The sequence below is a fragment of the Anomaloglossus baeobatrachus genome, chromosome 2, assembly GCF_048569485.1.
Source record: "Anomaloglossus baeobatrachus isolate aAnoBae1 chromosome 2, aAnoBae1.hap1, whole genome shotgun sequence".
NCBI classification, from domain to species: Eukaryota; Metazoa; Chordata; class Amphibia; order Anura; family Aromobatidae; genus Anomaloglossus; species Anomaloglossus baeobatrachus.
The window spans coordinates 184,851,865-184,876,316 of record NC_134354.1 but is presented as its reverse complement, the minus strand read 5'-3'; the positions used below and the strand labels follow the sequence as shown (position 1 = coordinate 184,876,316).

The 24,452-nt window shown below is 43.5% G+C and overlaps 1 protein-coding gene across 1 annotated transcript in view; it reads right to left on the bottom strand.

The window, feature by feature from the left end:
• The window catches only part of LOC142291190 (amine oxidase [flavin-containing] A-like), a 133,752-nt gene that overhangs the window by 93,345 nt on the left and 15,955 nt on the right, over positions 1-24,452 (bottom strand). The window contains exon 2 of the mRNA XM_075335537.1: positions 6,684-6,778. Within this exon, the coding sequence (XP_075191652.1) occupies positions 6,684-6,778 (95 nt within the window). The remainder of the gene's footprint in view (positions 1-6,683; positions 6,779-24,452) is intronic.

Genomic DNA, 24,452 nt, shown 5'->3' with positions numbered 1-24,452 from the left:
TACTGTCACCCGACTCCGGGCATGTATTAATGTAGGGTCCTGGAGTTGGGCTGTCCCAAACGTATCCGGGGACGCCTCCAACTCCGGGATGGGTTCGACCGTCTCAGCCTCTCCTGCCAATACCTCTAGGGGCGACCTATCGGGTTCACCTTGTCCCTATCATGGGGACCCCTACGGCAGATGTCCCGGATTCAGGATTGTAGGGCTCAGGTCCCGGACTGACCCATATCTGAGGAGACTTAGGGGGTCCAAAAATAGGGCAGATCCCTTCCTAGGATCACGTCATAAGGAAGAGTGTTAAGAAGTCCCACCTCATGTTGCACCTGACCGCAAGGTGCTGTGATGGTGACAATCCCCGTGGGATAGTCTCGGCGGTCCCCATGTATGCAAACCACCCCCACGGTACGTCCTGTGGTCTTTACTTTAGCCCTCAAGGTGGATCGCACAAGGGTCACTAAGCTTCCGGAATCCAACAATCCTGTAACCGGACATCCATTCACCTGTATTTGGCACAAGTGGGGCTCCGTCTCTGGGGAGACCAGGTCAGCGGTACACACCATCTGAGCATACATTGAACCCCGCCGGGTAACCCCACAATCCATGGGCTCCGTGGTGAGTGGACATTGGGCTTCCATATGTCCCACCCGCTGGCACCGCCAACATCTAATAGGGAAGGAAACCCCCTTGGCGGGTTGTCGTTTAGGGTACAGAACCTTCCGGACCTCAGGAACGGCGGGCGCGGCCTCAGACGGGACGGTAGGGGACTCCTGTACCGTTGTCAGCGGTGGGTCCTTGGCCCTAGGCTTGGAGGGGCCGGACCGACGGGCGGTACGCAAAGTCTCAGTGTCCCGTATCAAGTCCTGCGTAGCCACATGCCGCTCTACCAGGGACACTAATTGGTCGAGGGTACTCGGGTCACCCTGTCCTACCCACCGTTGAACGATGACGGGTAAAGTGCGCACAAAACGATCAACTACTACCCTTTCCACCATTTACGCCGGGCTCAGAGTGTCAGGCTGCAACCACTTTTTTACAAGATGCAACAAGTCATAGGCCTGGGAGCGTACGGGTTTGGCTTCCTCATAGAACCACTGATTTACCCGCTGAGCCCGTACATAGGTATTCACCCCCAACCGAGCCAGTATTTCGGCTTTCAGGGTCGCATAGTCAATGGCGTCCTCGGTACAGAGGTCCAGGTACGCTTTTTGGGGTTCCCCCGTCAGATAGGGTGACAATACCTCAGCCCACTGGGGGGTCGGCAGCTTTTCCCGCTCGGCCACCCGCTCAAACACCGCCAGGAACGCTTCCACATCATCCCCCGGGGTCATCTTTTGCAACGCTTGTCTCACCGCTTTCCGGACGCTGCCGTCGTCACCCGGTCCCGGGGTTGTTGCTGCCGGTCCGGCACGGATCGACTTGGCCAGGAGAACCATCTGTTCTTGATGTCTTTGTTCCTGCAATTGCAAGGCTTGCTGCTGACGTGCATTGGTCTGAACCAGCTGTTCTTGGTGCCTTTTTTCCTGCACTTGCAAGGATTGCTGCTGACGTTCCAACAACCGGAGCAGGTGTGCATTGGTCTGTTGCTGCTGTTCATTAGCCTGTTGTTGCTGTGCATTAGCCTGAGCCAGCTGCTTTAGTATGTCCTCCATGGCGTCACCGGGTTTGGGCTGTAGTATAGCCGCTCGAATCCAGGACATGTGCTACCGGGTCACCAGGGATGGATGCTACACCTCACCGGGCTGGCATGCCCGCATTCTCCACCATATGTGAGGTAGCGTGGTCGGCTGCGCCGCAGAAGACACGGGATCCAGGCATTAAGGTTCACAGCACACGGTTTTAATGTCCAAAACAAAAAGTCCACAACAATATACATGTGCCTCTCCAGCAGAGAACTCAGGGAGTTCTGTTCACTCCCTCACACCCGGCACACCTGCCCTTGTTCCTGTTTCCATTTAACCCTTCCTTCAGCCTGTAGGGAAACAGCATTAACCCTGGAGTGGATTTACTTTCTATCATGGAGTGAGCACAACCGGGGCGAGACATACCGGCCGTCATAGATAACCCCGGTCACAGTCTCACAATATATATATATATATATATATATATATATATATATATATATATATACACAGTATACAGTCATATGGAAAAGCTTGGGCACCCCTATTAATGTTAACCTTTTTTCTTTATAACAATTTGGGTTTTTACAACAGTTATTTCAGTTTCATATATCTAATAACTGATGGACTGAGTAATATTTCTGGATTGAAATGAGGTTTATTGTAATAACAGAAAATGTGCAATCCGTATTTAAACAAAATTTGACAGGTGCAAAAGTATGGGCACCCTTATCAATTTCTTGATTTGAACACTCCTAACTACTTTTTACTGACTTACTAAAGCACTAAATTGGTTTTGTAACCTCATTGAGCTTTGAACTTCATAGGCAGGTGTCTCCAATCATGAGAAAAGGTATTTAAGGTGGACACTTGCAAGTTGTTCTCCTATTTGAATCTCCTATGAAGAGTGGCATCATGGGCTCCTCAAAACAACTCTCAAATGATCTGAAAACAAAGATTATTCAACATAGTTGTTCAGGGGAAGGATACAAAAAGTTGTCTCAGAGATTTAAACTGTCAGTTTCCACTGTGAGGAACATAGTAAGGAAATGAAAGAACACAGAATACAGTTCTTGTTAAGCCCAGAAGTGGCAGGGCAAGAAAAATATCAGAAAGGCAGAGAAGAAGAATGGTGAGAATAGTCAAGGACAATCCACAGACCACCTCCAAAGACCTGCAGCATCATCTTGCTGCAGATGGTGTCAATGTGCATTGGTCAACAATACAGCGCACGTTGCACAAGGAGAAGCTGTATGGGAGAGTGATGCAAAAGAAGCCGTTTCTGCAAGCACGCCACAAACAGAGTCACCTGAGGTATGCAAAGGCACATTTGGGCAAGACAGTTACATTTTGGAAGAAGGTCCTGTGGACTGATGAAACAAAGATTGAGTTGTTTGGTCATACAAAAAGGCGTTATGCATAGAGGCAAAAAAACACGGCATTCCAAGAAAAGCACTTGCTACCCACAGTAAAATTTGGTGGAGGTTCCATCATGGTTTGGGGCTGTGTGGCCAATGCCGGCACCGGGAATCTTGTTAAAGTTGACGGTCGCATGGATTCAACTCAGTATCAGCAGATTCTTGACAATAATGTGCAAGAATCAGTGTCGAAGTTGAAGTTACACAGGGGATGGATATTTCAGCAAGACAATGATCCAAAACACCGCTCCAAATCTACTCACGCATTCATGCAGAGGAACAATTACAATGTTCTGGAATGGCTATCCCAGTCCCCAGACCTGAATATCATTGAAAATCTGTGGGATGATTTGAAGCGTGCTGTCCATGCTCGGCGACCATCAAACTTAACTGAACTGGAATTGTTTTGTAAACAGGAATGGTCAAATATACCTTCATCCAGGATCCAGGAACTCATTAAAAGCTACAGGAAGCGACTAGAGGCTGTTAGGATCTACAAAATATTAATGTCACTTTTATGTTGAGGTGCCCATACTTTTGCACTAGTCAAATTTTGTTTAAATGCGGATTGCACATTTTCTGTTAGTACAATAAACCTCATTTCAATCCAGAAATATTGCTCAGTCCATCAGTTATTAGATATATGAAACTGAAATAGCTGTTGCAAAAACCCAAATTGTTATAAAGAAAAAAGGTTAACATTAATAGGGGTGCCCAAACTTTTTCATATGACTGTATATATTGAATCTGCACTATGTTGGTATGAAATGACAAATGTATGTACCTGAGGAAGGATTATCCAGTCAAAGCGAGTTGTACCCGTCCATCCATGTTTTTAGATATTCTATATTGATTTTTAATAAATTCATCAAACAGTTTGGTTTTGAATACAGCATACTATTCTTTTTTCCACCTATCACAAAACACAGAGTGGCTCAATTACCGGATAGTCTACCTTTTCTATTTGTCTTCCTCTGTTTGGATCCCCTGGAAGAATCCACTTCTGCCAACCGGACTATGTCAGTGAGTGGAAATTTGTATGAGATACGCTCATTACGATATCTCTAAAGGTGAGTGCATATGCCATCAAAGATTTCACCACTGGAATACTAATGCTACAGTCATAGAGCGCCGCATATTTTCCTGCTTTTCCCCCTTTCTCAGTGGATTTTCCAGTATTGTAATAATTCAATTTATGATAGATAGCTATTTCATAAATTGTTTATCCTAGCAAAGCTGGTAGCTGGTCCAAACATATTACTTACCTACAGAATGAAGACACTGCTAAGGGAAATCAGCCAAGTGATAACAAATCTGTTATCTGTTTGTTGCATGAATAACTGAATGTGAGAATATATGAAAATATATCCTGATCTTACTGAGCAAATGTACCACTGAGGTGATAGTAGTTAAATCTGCAGTTATCTTGAGTTCTGGGATATTTCTTCATCCATTCCCGTTAGCAATTTTCAGTGTAACTGAATGGTATAACTGTGCTGCCCTGGTTCTGCATTGTTGTTTCTCCAGTTTTCTGGAGTAATTTGCTTTTTATTAGCAGCCTTATTATTTGTGCCTTATTCTGTTGTAGCCTGATTTATCAATGAGACTTTTGGTGTTTCTAAGACCGTTTTTCCCACCTCCAACACAACTAATTTATGATGAGCTATGTGTGACATTCCCTACTCCAGAATTGTCACTCCAGTCACTATCTGGAATCAGATTTCTGGCATAGTGCACGGAGGCAAACTATGCCAGATCATTGGAGATCATAGGATTATGATGGCCACTCCAAAACATTGACTTTGTTATCCTTAAGCCACTTTATAACCAGTTTAGTTGTCTGCTTCGGGTTATTGTCCATTTGGAAGACCCATTTCTGTCCTAGCTTTAAGTTCCTGGCTGATGTCTTGCAATGGCATAGATGGCATCAAAAGGAAAGAAGATTATGTGGCAATACTGAAGCAACAGTTCAAAGTTAATGTTTTGGAGTAGGACAAAGAAAAGGGAGAGCAACTCCCCACCAATTTCAAATGGATCCACAGATGTCCGGATTATCGTGGCTGGTATCCACATCACAATGCAAAAAGGAAAGATTAATAAATCCAGCATCCGTTCTTTTAAAATGTTTCTTTTATTATTAATTGATTAAAGTCCACTCATAAAAAAGCAGACTTCGAGCCTTTGACTAATAATAAAAGAAAAAATTTAGAAGAATGGATGCTGGATTTATTCATCTTTGCTTTTCACAGTGTATTGGAGTGGCCATCACAAAACCCTGATCTCAATCCTATTGAAAATTTATGGACAAAGCTGAAATGACCGGTGTGAACAAGACGACCTACAAACATGGCTCAGATACACCAATTATGTCAGGAGAAATAGAACCAAATTTCTACGAACTATTGTGAGAAACTTGTGGAAGGATATCCAAAACATTTGACCCAAGTTATACGGTTTAAGGGCAATGGTACCAAACACTAATGAAATGTATGTAAACTATTGACTTTGCAGAAAGTAATAAAAATGCCTTATAACATTCTCTTTCTCTCTCCTTATTCTGGCATCTGACAAGTATAAATACTTTTGTTTTTTAATTGACCTAAAACGGGAAAGGTTTATTCTGATTTCATATCAGATAGTGAGGAAAACATGAATGTGTCTTTTTAGATAGTGTATGTAAACTTATGGTTTCTACTGTATCTCATGGAAATAAAAAAAGGGTTTATTTTCTCCTGTCTCCACATGATTTGGTGCAAGATTACAAACTTTTGAAAGCAAAAACATAAATTTATGATACACAAACACAACATGGCAATGTTATGTGTGTCTTTATCTAGCTTTCCAGTAGATTTGATGTGAATTGCAATATTTCAAAGTTTGTTAATATGTCCTAATATTGTTTTCAATTAGACTTGTATAAAATTATCCTCCTTTACCAAATTCAAGAAAAGGTAGAAAAATCTGCAAATGTCTTTATTGTAGTCCAGTGGGTTGGTTGACTCACAAACGAATAGTCCTCCCTGTAGGAGTGTGCACACAGGTACAGCTGACAGTCAGTGATTCCCTATACCCATAAGACTCCTAAGCCCAGAATGAACAGAGAATTAAACTTTATAACATTAATTGTTTTGCACATTACTAGAATAGAAGGAATTGGATACAATTTTGATAATTGCAAGCTTATATTTTTTATAAGTATACTGCATCTTTTCTCACTATTCCGGGGTAGAAAGCTTTGAAATGTTCCATAATTTTGGTGAAACTCACTACAATTATATGACTTAAGGTATTCTCACTCCAGTTTTGCCCAACTCCGACCAAGTGGTGGTGTGGTGGGGGCATGGCAACAGCCCCTTGTCTTGTTCATGATAAGCTGCGGCATTTTGTACACCAAAAATCTTACTCCAGCAGGGACTGGAGTAGGATTAGTGGCAAAACACACACAGAGGTGTACCCCACTCGTCCGACAGTCCGGATTCATTTACCTCTCCATGAATCAGGAGTGCCTGACTCCAGCATGCCCCCTCATCTAGACCATTGCTCTTGATGAATCATGCCTTACGTATCAATCAGCCCAGATACTCCTGATATATACCATGATACCCATGGATTGATTAGAAATGATCAATAAGTTGTTATGACTTACTCTTATAGTATGAGTTCTGCCTCCAACTCTGTCTCTTGCCTCAAGCACAACAACATCCAGTCCTGATTCCACAAGCAGCTTAGCAGCTGTAAGGCCTAAATGGATAAAGTGGAGATGTTAAAGCAGTATATAAATAGGACGACTACAGAGTATATATAAGACTACGGTAGTTCATTATTACACTAATTTTGATGGTGGAAGTCATGTAATGTTGGTAGAAGAACTGCTTATTCATCTTTACTGTTAGTTAATATATTATTGCAAGAGATCTATGCAACGTTTCAATGTTCAGATTATGGATGAAAGAGTAAATTTTGAAAGCAGGCCTGGAATATTTGGGTTCAAGAAACAGCAAACTAATTGGCTGTTATTTCCAAACAAGAATGCTACAGCTTTGGAGTACAAAAGAATTTTAACGAATAAAAACAGGTTAAAAATATAATCTAATCTAACAAATAAGTCACTCACTGCCGGAATAAAAAAATAATGAAAGAACTACATTGATGAAAAACACTGTACTAATAGTTTCCATTCTTACCAGTTTTACTTCCTCTGCCACCCATAAATACAGATACATAGATGCACTAAGTGGAGCTCATGCATTAGTGTGCACACAAAGTGGTGCCAAAGGTTCAACAGTGAGTGATAGTATTAAAAAGTGGAAGCATTTAAACCACCACTCCAGTGGGGTTTTCTTCAGAGCTGGAGTGGCGCTTTAAATCTAAACCCACTGCCCCCTATTATATATTCCCCTTCCAGCATCTTCAACTTTTACAGATGCTGCTCAGTTCCTGCAATGCCATCTTGTGACAGTATCTTTTGACTGGCCAGAAGAGACTGTAACGAGGTCCCATTGAGATGCATTGATTTGTGACCTCTGGCTAGCTCCATGAAACACTAAAGCACTCTGGCAGATAACAAATCGCTGGTGTCACAATATGACTCGTTGAATAATAAGAGATAGGGGCCCCTAAGCTGTCCATCATACTAGGGGGCCCCATGCTTTCCCAAATCTCAGGGATACCCCTGATGGTGGAGATACCAGAGTCCCGTTTTTGGCCCTGCTCCTGACCAGACCTAGTCCGATTCCCCTTACCCCCTCCCACCAGAGAAGGATGGGGTAGGAGTGTGATGTTAAACACAGATGAAGACAGACAAAGAAAACAAAAACTTTGACACACACACACATACACACACAGCATAGGACAATAAGAGATTTAGGAGAAAAACAAGAGCAGGAAGGAAACTACAAAATTCAACTCCGGTAAACTCCACAACCACATAAACCAACAAGAACTACAAGCACCAAATAGTCTCGGACACCACACCAACTAAGATAAACTATAGCTGGCATAAAAGGAAGTACCTAGCCGGTAAATGCATATATGCACTTTGTGAGGAGCAGATGTGATAGGCTCCCTCACAACAGTTGACCAAAATGAACTAAAAAGAAGACTAGTAGAGATTAACTCTTGCTTGTCTGCTTATGAATCAGCACACAGCAGGTCGATGCCCCAGTCTGCCTGCGTTACAACCCAGACAACAGAGAATCTCTCAGCGGTGTGTCAGAATCTGCAATCTGAACAGGACTTGATGCAACCATGACAGTCTGCGGAATTAGTAAAAATCTCGTGAGACATCCGTCCAGGGTTTACAGTAGGAATCAAAGACAAAAGTTAGCATTAGAGCTCCCAGCCAAGATACCACCACCACCCAGGATCACAAGGACGACTATGTTGTTACATAGTTACTTAGGTTGAAAAAAAGACCTAGGTCCATCCAGTTCAACCTTCCTCCACCAGTTCTACATTTGGTCACTAAGTCATTTATAACCAACTATGTTGTGTGTACTGAGGAAATCATCCAGCCCATTTTTAAAAGCTGTTATAGTATCTGCCATTACTACTTCTTGTGGTAGGGCATTCCACAGTCTGCTTATCCTGCAACAGAGGTGCCTTAGATTACAGTGACCCTGTCCCCTTTTCACAGATTTTCCTTCCTTGGATTACTTATGTTGGTACTGCCACACAGGGATTTGTGCGAGTCCTCGCATGACACTCGGCTCATGCTTGCAGCACAGCGGGAGCTGAGTGTCATGCGAGTGTCATGTCACTATGGTCCGATCGTGCGATCAGACCATAGCTGCGGAGGGGAGGGATTTATGAACCTATCTCCTGCGTTGCCGGCTGATGCGAGAATCGCACTGCTATCGGGTTACACTGGTGTAACACGAGAGCAATGTAATGTTTCTCTCGCCCCATAGACTTGAATGGGTGAGAGTGAAACAGGCTCGCATTGCACCAGCAGCATGCTGCGATTGTTTTCTCGGTCCGATTAGGGCTGAGAAAACAATCGCTTATGGGAGCGGACCCATAGAATAATATTGGTCCGAGTGGAATGCGATTTTTTTATCGCATTCCACTTGCTCCGTATTACTCGCCATGTGTGCTAGGCCTAGCATGCTGATCCAGAAAAAAAAACATGAGGCAGATGATAATTGTTCCATATTAGGGGGAAAAGGTCTTCCTAACTTCACATATGGCAATCAGGCTAGACCCCTGGGTCAATGACCCATCACAGAATCTAGTGCACATAACCGATAATGTAATTTTTATGAAAGACATCCAAGCCCTCGTTGGACTTTTTAGCTAATTAACCATTACAATAAAATGTGGTAGGGAGTTCCATAGTCCCACTGTTCTTACAGTAAAGAATTGCTGTGTTGTTTATCATCGTATAAACTTCAGAGATGGACATACATTTACATGTCACATGTGCTCTTGCAAACTGATGCTCTGTCCGTATGTCAAATAAATACACCAACAGGAAAGCATGCAAATAGAATTCTCAATAATTAATGTCTTGGTGCTGAAAATATCCACCAAGTACCAAGAAACTGTAGAGATACAAACAAATTGCATTTAACTACTTGTATTAAAAGCTTAGAACATAGAAAGATTTGCCTACTGGCAGAAGATTTATAGTTAGTTTAATGCTGCTATGTACAAAGTACCAATCACTGGCTATACTTAGTGGGTTCCAAAGCTTTTGCTGTTGTTCCAATTATTCAATGGAGTTTCCAGGACAACTCTTTAAAGCTTGCATTAACTGTTCATTAGATTAATTATAGAATTCACAGAACATTTCAAGTGGCTGAAAAATGTGAGAATAAAAAGTTTTGTTTAGGCCAAAAGTTGAAAGGTATACAACCCCTGGCAAAAATTATGGACTCACCTGGCTCTGAGGATGTTCATTCAGTTGTTTACTTTTGTTTAAAAAAAAAGCAGATCACAGACATGGCACAAAACTAAAGTCATTTCAAATGGCAACTTTCTGGCTTTAAGAAACACTAAAAAAAATCATGAAAACATAATGTGCTAGCCAGTAACTGTTACTTTTCAAGACCAAATGGGAAACTATTATGGAATCACTCAATTATGAGGAAAAAATTATGGAATCATGAAAAACAAACAAAAGAACACTCCAATACATCAATAGTATTGTGTTGCACCACCTCTGGCTTTTATAACAGCTTGCAGTCTCTGAGGCATTGACTTAATGAGTGACAAACAGTGCTCTTAATCAATCTGGCTCCAACTTTCTCTGATTGCTGTTGCCAGATCAGCTTTGCAGGTTGGAGCCTTGCCATGGACCATTTTCTTCAACTTCCACCAAAGATTTTCAATTAGATTGAGATTCGGACTATTTTCAGGCCATGTCATTGACCTTATGTGTCTTCTTTTAAGGAATGTTTTCACAGTTTTTGCTCTATGGCAGGATGCATTATCATCTTGATGAATGATTTCATCATCCCCAAACATCCTTTCAATTGATGGGATAAGAAAAGTGTCCAAAATTTCAATGTAAACTCAGGCATTTATTGAAGATGTAATGACAACCATCTCCCCAGTGCCTTTACCTGACAACATCAATGACTGTGGAAATTCACATGTTCCCTTCAGGCAGTCATTTTTTTATTGTTTAGCTTTTCTGCATGTAAATCCCATTTCCGTTAGGTGATTTCTTACAGTTTGGTTACAGACAGTGACTCCAATTTCCTCCCTTTCACTCCTCATTTGTTTTGTTGTGCATTTCCTGTTTTGCAGACATATTGCATTAAGTTTCCTGTCTTGACGCTTTGATGTCTTCCTTGGTCTACCAGTATGTTTGCTTTAACAACCTTCCCATGTTGTTTGTATTTGGTCCAGATTTGGTCACAGCTGACTGTGAACAACCAACATCTTTTGCAACTTTGCGTGATGATTTACCCTCTTTTAAGAGTTTGATAATCCTCTCCTTTGTTTCAATTGCCATCTCTCATGTTGGAGCCATGATTCATGTCAATCCACTTGGTGTAACAGCTCTCCAAGGTGTTATCACTCCTTTTTAGATGCAGACTAACGATCAGATCTTATTTGATGCAGGTGTTCGTTTTGGGAATGAAAATTTACAGGGCGATTCCATATTTTTTTCCTGATAATTGAGTGATTGCATAATTTTTCCCCCTGTTTGGTCTTGAAAAGTAACAGTTACTGGCTAGCACATTATGTTTTCATGATTTCTTTTAGTGTTTCTTAAAGCCAGAAAGTTGCCATTTGAAATGACTTTAGTTTTCTGCCATGTCTGTGATCTGCTTTTTTTAAACAAAAGTAAACAACTGAATGAATATCCTCAGAGCCAGGTGATTCCATAATTTTTGACAGGGGTTGTATATATATTTGCTTCAAATTTGTTACTTTGTAATTATCCAAAAATGTGTAGCTTAAAGAGGTTTTCCACTACTAAGGTAACCACTTTTATATGTCCCAACTCTCCCTAATAATCAGTTTTCTAATATATTTCTATAATATTATCTATATTGCCGCAGCCAGGATCATTTTCCTCTGCAACTGCTTCACTGATGCCTCTGCTCTTTGCCAGTCATTGCACTGGTTGCCTATCCGCTACAGAATCCAACATAAACTTATCACTCTCACTCACAAAGCTCTCCACGGTTCCGCACAACCCTACATCTCCTCCCTCATCTCTGTCTATCACCCCACCCGTGCCCTCCGCTCTGCTAATGACCTAAGACTGACATCCTCAACAATTCGAACCTCCCACTCCCGTCTTCAAGATTTCTCACGAGCTGCGCCTATGCTCTGGAACACACTACCAAGAGCAATCCGATTAATTCCCAACATCCACACCTTTAAGCAGGCCCTAAAAATGCATTTCTTTAGTCTAGCCTATCACCTCACTGCACTGATCTAATCTAGACCCTTTCTGCCCTTCATAACAAAAAATGTACTTCCAATTCTTGTCCCCTGTACCTGTATAAATTCTGGCCAATGACGGGTTCATGCAACTGGTTTTAAAACCCTATTAAATCGATGGCTGGACCATATATAACAAGCCTTACTCCCCCCATTCCCCTTTTGTGCCTCCCCTATCTCCTCATAGACTGTAAGCTTACGAGCAGGTCCCTCCCTCCTCCTGGTATCTTAATTTAGTTTTTTTGTATTGTCTCAAATTGTCTGTACATGTCCCCTCTGAATTGTAAAGCGCTGCGGAATATGTTGGCGCTATAGAAATAAAACTTTATTATTATTATTACTTGCTCTCCTTCTGTAAGCTCATCGTTGTGTGGCTGATAGAGTACTTTGTTGTGATGCAGCCATTGCTTCTTCCAAAATAGGAACCGGAATCAGATGAACTGAGTAGCGCATGTCACTGGTGGGGGCCGAGTTACCTTTCAGTGAGTGACAGCAGTCTGAGTACACATGCACACATCAGACTTCACTCTTCTCTGCCTGGATCCTACCAATGGTTTGAAGTGCCGTCCCTTCAAAGCGTCAGCAAGATTAAGCCAGAGGAGATTGAAGCCTTATCTGAGCTTGGTCATGCGTGGTGCAGACTGACTCTGCCAAAGCTTTAAAGTGCCAAAGACACCAGTGGTGGATGATTGCAAAAAAATTTCCATGGTGAAGAAAAACCCCTTCAGAACATCCAACCAAGTGAAGAACATGCGCCAAGAAGTCGGTGTTTCAGTATCTAAGTCTACCATAAAGGGAAGACTTCATCAGAACAAATATAGAGGGTTCACCTTGCTGAAATTACATGGGGATGCATGGCTTCCAATTAAAAGAAAAAGGTTTTGGTACCGTGTTAGCCAGTTGAAAAATGTTTGATTGCTCTCAGTGAGAGAAACAATTTAAAATTTTGTAGTTGTGATACCTTTTAATGGCTAACTAAAATAAAATATGATGACGTTATAAAGCAAGCTTTCGAGACATCTCAGGTCTATTCTTCAGGCATGGTATGACAAAATATCTGAAGAAATACAAATATATGCACAAAACAGGACAGAGGGATGCATAGTAAAAGGACATTTAAATATCAAACACTGAGCTTAGAAAGTGAATCCTTAATTAGCTTTGATTAGTGGTGTGAGAGTTTTATTGTCCCAATATCCATGTAGGATCAGAGGCCTGTGCCCTCGGTCTTAGAAGCAGACTCCTCAGATTTTCCAATAGAACTGGGTCACTAGTAATTTGTCAATTACTTTGAGCCCCTGAAATAAGAAGAGTTTCTAGAAAAATAGATGCAATTCTTAAATGTTTCACAGGATAATTTTGTTCAACCCCTTTATTAAACCTGAAAGTCTACACTTCAGTTGCAGTTCAGTTATTTCAGCAGAGCCCAAATCACAAAGATTTGGTCAATGTCCAAATATTTCTGGACTGTATACGTAGACAAATGACAAATCCGGGGTTGTCCATTGTTTTATTGAATATAGGGAGGCTCTAATTGCTGGTAGGTACATTAATAATGTATGCATTTTGTACTGTAAAATTTGGTGACAGATTCAAGTTAAAATGTTAAACTGTCAATCTTTATCTTGCTTTTCTTTAGGCCAACAAACCTGGAAATTTTAACTTTGAAGCTGCAAATGGTTGGGCTCTAACTAAAATAACAAGCTGTGCGGCGTGGTTTTTGGGTCCATTGTGGACTCACTTTGGCCACACTATGTGAATGACGCCTCAAGAACTGTGTCTTATTAACAGAAAAAGCTGGGTATAACTGTTTAGTAATGGAAGAAAAAAGTCAATGCAGTGAACTAAAAGTAAATGTACAAAGGGAACCTGTCACCAGGTTTTTCCCTTATAAGCTGCGGCCACCACCAGTCAGACCTTATATACACCATTCTAGAATACTATATATAAGAGCCCAGGATGTTCTGTGTAATGTAAAAAACACCTTTATAATACTCACCTAGGGGGCGGTCCGGTCCGATGGGTGTCACTGCTCTTGGTTCGGCGCCTCCTCCAACTTGTGCGATCACCATCTTCCTGTCCATCCCCGTGTGCATGACGTGTCCTGTGTCATTCACACAAAGGCCGACATTGCGCTGAGGGCAGAGCAAAGTACTGTAATGCGCAGGCATGAGGAAAGGTTAAAGACCGGCCGTGCTCGCACACTACAGTACTTTGATCTGCCCTCAGTCGGTCAGATCAGAGCGTGCATGCGCAGGAGCGCAACGGCGGCCTATGTGTGAATGACGCACGATGCATCATGCACACAAGGCTCGGCAGGAGGATGGCAATCACACAAGATGGAAGAGGTGCCAGACCGACAGCAGCGACACTCATCGGACTGGACCTCTCCCTAGGTGAATATTTTTAAGGTGTTTTTTATGTTATATAGAGTGGCCTGGGCTCTTATATACAGTACTCTGGAATGCTGTATATACGAGCTCACTGGTGGTGGCCGCAGGTCAAAGGGAAAAACCTGGTGACAGGTTCCCTTTAAAATAGTAGATGCTTCTCAGAGATGGCTGAAGTGTTTTCTTGTCTGGGACACTTTGCTACTAAGCACCAATATTCCGAACTTCAAGCCACTACAACATGCTGCAATAAGTCTGACAATTTTTACAAGGAATTACTTTGTTGATAAGCTGTGTAAAAAGAACAAAATCCAAAGATCATTGTCCAAGGTTTCTAAAAAGAGATACAATCTGAAACAATTTATAACCAACATAAAACATCACATAGTCATGGCTACATTTACAAGTAGAAGTTTACTGAACATATTGATTGAAAAATAAGGATCCATTCAAAGCAGCATCAAAGCTTCTGTTTCTGAAGGATTTGTACATCTGAACTAAGATGTATTTTTATTGTGAATTGCCACATTTTTTTTAACTTCGTTTTATTGATTCCAAAAACATGTGGTACAGAATAAATCACACATAGCATTACTCAAGTACTTTCTAGGAATGTCTGTCAATAGCATGAACAAATAGTAACATTAGAGGATAAGGTAATAAGATTTTCATAGCACTATCTGCACCTCTGTCGACCTTGTCAACTGCATGCTACAACACTGATCCTGCCAGTACATACTGATATATATATAGCATGTAGTCAATTTTAATCAATGTAATCTGTAGTCTCTAAACCTAAAGAAAACGAACATTAGTAACAATAACTATTCCTATTCTATACCGCCTAGCTATGCCACTGGAATGCGCTTCATTATCCAATACTGAGTATGAATCTATTATTGTAACAGTAATCAACCTGAGGCTTCTTCGAGTGTGCCGGGGGAGGAGTTCCACATATCCCAAATTTTCCTGAATTTTTCCGGATGTCCTCTATTAAAGTATACCACCCGCTCATATGGAATTATCGAGTTAACCAGTTTAATCCAGACTCGCACAGTTGGATTTGAACCCCCCATCCACCTCAAGGCAATTAATTTCCTGGCCAGGAACAATGTCTCTCTAAGAAGTATTCTTATGTAGTGATCTCCCATCCCGTCCTCCATTACTCCAAATAGGCACAACAGAGGGTTGCATGGAACAGGCATCAACACCATTGAGGACAACTGGGAAGTCACTTCCTGCCAATACGTGTATATGATCGGGCAATTCCACACCATGTGCAGAAAGTTTGCGTCTGGTCCATGGCATCGTGGGCATTCCGACGATCGGCGCTGGCCCATAGTAAATAAGCGAGTGGGAGTTAAGTATGCCTGATGTATAAAATAGCATTGTATCAATCTATTGTTGATGGACGGAGACACCATAGTTGGAGACTCCAGTACCTCATCCCACTCTTCTCCCTGTAGACAGGGAATTAGGAGCCTCCATTTATCCTGTACCGGCAACGGCACCGATTCCACTCCAACCGATAACAGGTGTGTATAGATAGCTGAAATCATACCCCGGGGCCCCTGTGACTTCAGTATGCCTATCATTGGGAACGACGATATCAATGCCCCTGACCCTGTCCTCCGCAGGTGAGATTGAATCGCTGTACGGAGCTGCAGATACCTAAAGAATTGTGAGCGTGGAACATTATAATCGGTTTGTATCTGCCCAAAAGATTTAAAAACAGCAGTTCCTGATACATAAAGATTTCCCAACTCGAGGACTGTATATGAGCTATCCAAAACTGTGCCGACGGGTGGTCCTTTAGGGTAGGAAAGTAACCATTGCCCCATAACGGAAGCTCTGCCACTGCCCCCTCAAAGCGCGTTACTTTTTTGGCTTGTCGCCACACTGATCGTGCCAACCTTAAAATAGGCAACAGCCTCGGGACATTCGCCCAAGAGACAGTCTGCCCCTACCGCACGTGCCAAATGATCCTCTGAGTTAGGCAGCTGACAGTCCAGCATCCATGTACCCAGCATCTTGAGTTGTCCTGCTAAATAGTATAGGAAAAATTCTGGTAAGGCCATCCCTCCCAATGACTTAGATCTCTGTAGGATGGACATCCGGAGTTTAGGCCGAGCCTTCCCCCAAATAAAGGATGAGGTAAGTGAGTTAAGTGTGGAGAAGAAGGACCTGGGCACCAGCACCGCACTATGTTGCAGAGCATAGCTAAGCTTAGGAAGCAAAATCATTTTAATTAAATTTATCCTTCCGACCACTGAGAGTGGCAATTTTCCCCATTTGACATGATCTAAAAGTGGTAATATATTCATCTTAAGATCCATTGTGTGGTCTTTCTGAATATGTATACCTAAATATTTGAAGCTAGATACAACAGGCAAGGGTGACACACCATCCATCGGGACCTCTGACCCATGTGTTAATGGCATTAGGGCTGACTTGTCCCAGTTAATATAAAGGCTGGAGAATTCTCCAAATCTATTTATAGCTTCAATGACGACTGGCAAAGTGGCACGTGCCCTATCCATGAAGACAACCATATCATCTGCGTATAGGCCAATAGTGTCTGTGCGATCTGCTATGGTAATTCCTGTGATAGATGGATGAGTACGGATCCGAATTGCCAAGGCCTTGATAACTAAGGCAAATAGGGCAGGAGACAAAGGGCACCCCTGACGTGTACCCCGTCCCAAAGAAAAAGGTGCAGATGATACGTTATTGACTATGAGTCTAGCTGTAGGGGATCTATATAACATGTGAATCCAGTTACTGAACTTTGGGCCAAAAGCAAACCTCTGGAGACAAGCTGATAAAAAAGGCCATTCCACCGAGTCAAATGCCTTGGCCGCATCCAGCGAATTGCCACATTTTTGGCAACACTTTACAGGTGAAACACATTTTTTAAAGGGAACCAATCACCAGGATTTTCGTATACAATCTAAAGTCAGTGCTATACTGGCACTATCAGGCAGATTATTTACATACCTGTAGTGGGCAGCTCGGATGTTTAGGTTTTGAAATCCAAGAAAGTAAAGTTTATAAAATTAGCTGCTTGTTGAGAGACAGCAGCAAAGGAGCAGATCATATATTCATAGTTATTCCTGTTAGAATTAGCATAAGTATTATGCAAACAATTCACTTTGTCTTTTGCAGGACCTGTGTGAGGTCATACCCATGTGACCTGGTATCCAGCTTTGTTGGCTGAGGCCCCGCCCCTTCTGGATACATGGGTATGACCTCACACAGGTCCTGCAAGAGACAAAGTGAATCGTTTGTGTAATACTTATGCTAATTCTAACATGGATAACTATGAATATATTATCTGCTCCTCAGCTGATGTCACTCAAGCAGCTAATTTTAAAAAAACTTTACTTTCTTGGATTTCAAAACCTATACATTCGAGCTGACCACTGCAGGTATGTAGAGAATCAGCCTGATAGTGCCAGTATAGCATTGGCTTTAGGTTATATACGAAAATCCTGGTGATTGGTTCCTTTTAAAGGCAACCTGTTAGGGGGGACTTCTACCTAAATTTGAAGGTGCTGTTACCCTAATAAAAGCCATGTATTTGCCATTGCTGTAGAATTTGCTGTTGAAGTTTTATGCAAATTAACTGTAAGTGCTTCGGGGCGGGTCAAAGCACTTGCAGCTCTCTAGCTCTCATTCCCTTTTCCCCAAGCTCTGGGGCTTGGCTACTGCCTTTGATTGTTAGGGCAGTCTAGCATCTGACACCTTCTGCTTCCCATCACAAGATCTCATGCTTTAACACAGACCACAGGCATTGACAACTTCATGTGTAGGATCTAAATAGGAAGTGATAAATTACAAAGGTTGGACTGACCTGTCAGAGTAGTTAGGTGCCAGGTAGGGTATTAGGATGGTCAAAGTGTTTAGACATGCCTCAATGTACCTTGCCCCAATTTGCATATATCTTCAACCACAGATATCTTAGCAATGCTAGAGCTAATTTCAACAATATGTTATTAGTTTACTCATGGTAACAGCACCTATAGAGTTAAACTTTTAATTCCAATTGGAAAGTTTTTCTGACAGGTTTCCTTAAAATAATTTAAACAATATGTCAGGATTGAAAACATGTTTTTTTCCCCCACAGCTTTCGCCCTATAGTGATTTTTTTTTTCCGTGCTTCAGGTTTTTTTCTTCCCTTCTTCCAGGAGTCATAACTTTTCATTATTCCCCTATACAATGTGACTAGTGTGCAACTCTTTATCCTATTATAAAGTTATATGTTTTTGAGTCTTGCACCTTGTTCACACCATTGGTGTTCCAGGCGTACATTCTTTAGTTAGTATGCACTTTCTGTCTGAGAACCCTGCCCCACCCATAGCCATGTGTCTTTTTTCACATATATAGCTTGGTCCTTTGCTTTCCATACAGAGCAAGTTTTTTTTAACTGCAGGTGAGGTTACACATAGGCTAGGGACCCCAGAAATAGAGATTACCTTGGCGTGGTTTTGGGGCTCTTTTGCATTGATCAATACAATGGCTAAACATCTCTTATATTTCTATTATTCACAGCAGATAAGCATATTACATTTTCATGTTTTTCATTTTTTCAGATAGTTCATTGTATTTTTCAGTCTAGTATTCCCATAGCAGTTCTGCTTTTCATTATTCCCCTATACATTGTGACTGGTGTGCAACTCTTTATCCTATTGTAGAGTTATATGTTTTTGAATCTTGCACCTTGTTCACACCATTGGTGTTCCAGACATACATTCTTTAATTTATATGTGGCATCATACTGTGTGTGGGAACATTATACTGTACATGAGGCCTAGATTGGCATCCTACTATGTGTGGTGGGCACTGTTCGGGCACCAAAAGTTTGGACACACCTTCTCATTCAAAGAGTTTTCTTTAATTTCATGACTCTGAAAATTGTAGATTCACATTGAATGCATCAAAACTATGAATTAACACACATGGAATGAAATACTTAAAGGGAACCAAACATCAGGATTTTCGTGTATAAGCTGCAGCCAGTGCAGTACTGGCACTATCAGGCACATTGTGTACATACCATTAGGGTGCAGCTCGGGTGTTTAGTTAGTGAAATCCAACTTTATAAAGTTTGAAATTTCGTGCACTTTTTGATTGACGTGTGCACCTCTCTGTTAATGTCCGGGCGTGTTATGCACGTGTTTCCCGCCCCTCCGCGCCGCCTGTTCCTCCCTCCCTCCCTCTGGCTGTATGTAAATTTCTAATCTTCAGAAACATGGCGCCGGAGTGGGCCTCTGCGTATAGCGCTTATCTCCGGCGCCATGTTTCTGAAGCCCGCATCACACAGCTTGGTGTCTAAGAGGGCGGCGCATGCGCCCTCACTCCTTCAGATCCCGTTGTGACCGCGGGAGCGAGCGCGATCACAACAGGACTGCAGAACAGCTGATCGGAGGACGCGATCAGCTGTAGCTACGATGACAGCAGCCTGCCAGCGACATCGGGGGTCAGGTGAGGTAAGCTCACCATGGAGTAAATAGTTCAATTATTCCAATTTTATAAGATTTTTTATTTTGTATAAATCAAAACCACATACCACCAACGTGCATATATAACCATAAGTACTAGACCAACGGTCGCATATATAAAAATACAAAGACAATATGTACAATAAACATATACAGTTGTCAAAAAAGTGAAGGTTCACAAAATAAGGGATGGAGTCAGAGCCCAAACTTATCCTTGGGACCACACAGAATGGTTCAGGCAGCGCCACATAGTATGGAAGAAAGGAAGATTTCAATCCTTATAAGTCCAAGGAGGTATATAGGGGTGCTCTCCAACAATTCCCTTTGCATTGATAAAGGTGAGCCTTCAACTTCATAGATTGGATTATCTCCACCTCAAACAGGTTATCTCCACCTCAATGCGTTTCCCCATACAACACAAACGTATGGTTCATCAGGAGGCTACAAGATAAATACACTAAATCAGCAACCAAGACTTAGGGGTGCTTCACACACAGCGAGCTCGCTGCCGAGATCGCTGCTGAGTCACGCTTTTTGTGACGCAGCAGTGACCTCATTAGCGATCTCGCTGTGTGTGACACTGAGCAGCGATCTGGCCCCTGCTGCGAGATCGCTGCTCGTTACACACAGCCCTGGTTCGTTTTCTTCAAAGCCGCTCTCCTGCTGTGACACACAGATCGCTGTGTGTGACAGCAAGAGAGCGACAAATGAAGCAAGCAGGGAGCAGGAGCCGGCGTCTGACAGCTGAGGTAAGCTGTATCCAAGATAAACATCGGGTAACCAAGGTGGTTACCCGATATTTACCTTAGTTACCAGCCTCTGCAGCTCTCACGCTGCCTGTGCTGCCGGCTCCGGCTCTCTGCACATGTAGCTGCTGTACACATCGGGTTAATTAACACGATGTGTACAGCAGCTAGGAGAGCAAGGAGCCAGCGCTAAGCAGTGTGCGCGGCTCCCTGCTCTCTGCACATGTAGCTGCATTACACATCGGGTTAATTAACCCGATGTGTACTGTAGCTAGGAGAGCAAGGAGCCAGCGCTTAGTGTGCGCGGCTCCCTGCTCCCTGCTCACACTGGTAACTAATGTAAACATCGGGTAACCATACCCGATGTTTACCTTAGTTACCAGTCTCCGCAGCTTCCAGACGGCGGCTCCGTGCAAGCGCAGCGTCGCTTGCACGTCGCTGCTGGCTGGGGGCTGTTCACTGGTCGCTGGTGAGATCTGCCTGTTTGACAGCTCACCAGCGACCATGTAGCGATGCAGCAGCGATCCTGACCAGGTCAGATCGCTGGTCGGATCGCTGCTGCATCGCTAAGTGTGAAGGTACCCTTACAATAAGACAGACAGTTTTAAACATAAGGCACCACATGTGGTATGGAGCAAATGATAAACTATAATAAAATACTTGCCCAACGAGATATAGTTGTTAGATATGCAGGTTCATGGCGCCATCAGCAGGGATCCATAGTAGGCAGACAATGCTGAAGATATATTACTACCATAGTCCAGGGCGAGGCGTCATGAAGCTGCATATCAGAATGGATTTAAATAGCCAGGAGCAGCTGGGTGTAATCAATCAATTATGCAGAAATCAGCCTCTCTACAGGTGCAGATTGCCTAATGTAGTGCGGGCGTAATGAATAGACAGGGTCTGATACAGGGCCGTCCCACATCGCCATTAGCATCATAAAGATGCATGTCCAAAGTCTCCTAGGCAACGCGCACACCTATACGGAAGCCCAGCGGCGCCATAGCAAGCCGGTCAGTGCGCATGCCCGGGATCTCCCAGGCAACGCACATAAACATCCGGCAGCCCTGGCAGCACGCACATATCGCGTACGCTCAAAGGGAGGCCCAGCGGCACCACACGCAGCCGGTTAGTGCGCATGCCCGGGATCTCCCTGGCAATGCGCATAAACAACCACCATGTTTCTGAAGCCCGCATCACACAGCTTGGTGTCTAAGAGGGCGGCGCATGCGCCCTCACTCCTTCAGATCCCGTTGTGACCGCGGGAGCGAGCGCGATCACAACAGGACTGCAGAACAGCTGATCGGAGGACGCGATCAGCTGTAGCTACGATGACGTGCCGCCTCAGGACACCGGGCCAGGACAGCAGCCTGCCAGCGACAGGGGCGCACACACAGCAATGTGTGTATAATGTGTGTGTGACTGCTGGGGCAATGACATCACAGGTGCTAGTAATTTCATTCACCTGACCCCGTGAAGACAGTGCCGCCCGATATCACTACCGTGACCGGGTCTTGCAGCACTGCCGTCACGGGGTCATGTGAGTCCATGGTGAGCTTACCTCACCTGACCCCCGATGTCGCTGGCAGGCTGCTGTCCTGGCCCGGTGTCCTGAGGCGGCACGTCATCGTAGCTACAGCTGATCGCGTCCTCCGATCAGCTGTTCTGCAGTCCTGTTGTGATCGCGCTCGCTCCCGCGGTCACAACGGGATCTGAAGGAGCGAGGGCGCATGCGCCGCCCTCTTAGACACCAAGCTGTGTGATGCGGGCTTCAGAAACATGGCGCCGGAGATAAGCGCTATACGCAGAGGCCCACTCCGGCGCCATGTTTCTGAAGATTAGAAATGTACATACAGCCAGAGGGAGGGAGGGAGGAACAGGCGGCGCGGGGGGGCGGGAAACACGTGCATAACCCGCCCGGACATCAGGAGAGAGGGAGGAACAGGCTGGTGGGGGGCGGGGGACTCCTGCATAACCCGCCCGGACATTAACAGAGAGGTGCACACGTCAATCAAAAAGTGCACGAAATTTCAAACTTTATAAAGTTGGATTTCACTGACTAAACACCCGAGCTGCACCCTAATGGTATGTACACAATGTGCCTGATAGTGCCAGTACTGCACTGGCTGCAGCTTATACACGAAAATCCTGATGTTTGGTTCCCTTTAACAAAAAAGTGTAAAACAACTGAAAATGTGTTATATTCTAGGTTCTTCTAAGTAGCCACCTTTTACTTTTATTATTGCTTTGCACACTCTTGGCATTCTCTTGATGAACTTCAAGAGGTAGTCACCGGAAATGGTCTTCACTTCACAGGTGTGCCCTGTCAGGTTTAATAAGTGGGATTTCTTGCCTTATAAATGGGGTTGGGACCATCAGTTGTGTTGTGCAGAAGTCTGGTGGATACACAGCTGATAGTCCTACTGAATAGACTGTCAGAATTTGTATTATGGCAAGAAAAAAGCAGCTAAGTAAAGAAAAATGAGTGGCCATCATTACTTTAAGAAATGAAGGTCAGTAAGTCCGCAAAAATTGGGAAAACTTTGAAAGTGTCCCCAAGTACAGTGACAAAATCCATCAAACGCTACAAAGAAACTGGCTCACATGAAGACCGCCCCAGGAAAGGAAGACCAAGAGTCACCTCTGCTGCGGAGGATAAGTTTATCCGTGTCACCAGCCTCAGAAATCGCAGGTTAACAGCAGCTCAGATTAGAGACCAGGTCAATGCCACACAGATGTGTCTAGCAGCAGACACATCTCTAGAACAACTGTTAAGAGGAGACTTTGTGCAGGAGGCCTTCATGGTAAAATAGCTGCTAGGAAACCACTGCTAAGGACAGGCAACAAGCAAAAGATACTTGTTTGGGCTAAAGAACACAAGGAATGGACATTAGACCAGTGGAAATCTGTGCTTTGGTCCGCTGAGTCCAAATTTGAGATCTTTGGATCCAACCACCATGTGTCTTTGTGCGACAAAGAAAAGATGAACGGATGTACTCTACATGCCTGGTTCCCACCGTGAAGCATGGAGGATGTGATGGTGTGGGGGTGCTTTGCTGGTGACACTGTTGGGATTTATTCAAAATTGAAGGCATACTGAACCAGCATGGCTACCACAGCATCTTGCAACGGCATGCTATTCCATCCGGTTTGCGTTTAGTTGGACCATCATTTACTTTTCAACAGGACAATGACCCCAAACACACCTCCAGGCTGTGTAAGGGCTATTTGACTAAGAAGGAGAGTGATGGGGTGCTACGCCAGATGGCCTGGCCTCCACAGTCACCAGACCTGAACCCAATCAAGATGGTTTGGGGTGAGCTTGAACTCCTTCAAGACTGTTGGAAGACCATTTCTGGTGACTACCTCTTGAAGCTCATCAAGAGAATGCTAAGAGTGTGCAAAGCAGTAATCAAAGCAAAAGGTGGCTACTTTGAATAACCTAGAATATAAAACATATTTTCAGTTGTTTCACACTTTTTTATTTCATTCCACATGTGTTAATTCATAGTTTTGATGCCTTCGATGTGAATCTACACCAGATGACGTCATCGCTGTGCGCACGAGTCCACACACAGCCACGGCCGGCACAGGCAGGAGGACAAGCAATGCTGCAGGGATCGTGGCCGGCTCCACACAGGTCAGCGGCACTGCTGCTGATACAGACGGAAGGAGGAGCAATGCTGCGTGGAGCAAGCAAAGGTGAGTATGAACGTTTATTTTTTGTGTGCCACAGGATGTGGCCATACACCAGGATGGGGTATATAGCATGATACGGCCATATGCCAAGATGGGGTATATAGCAGGATGCGGCCATATACCAGAATGGGGGTATATAGCAGGATGGGAGCACATACCAGGATGGCAGTATATA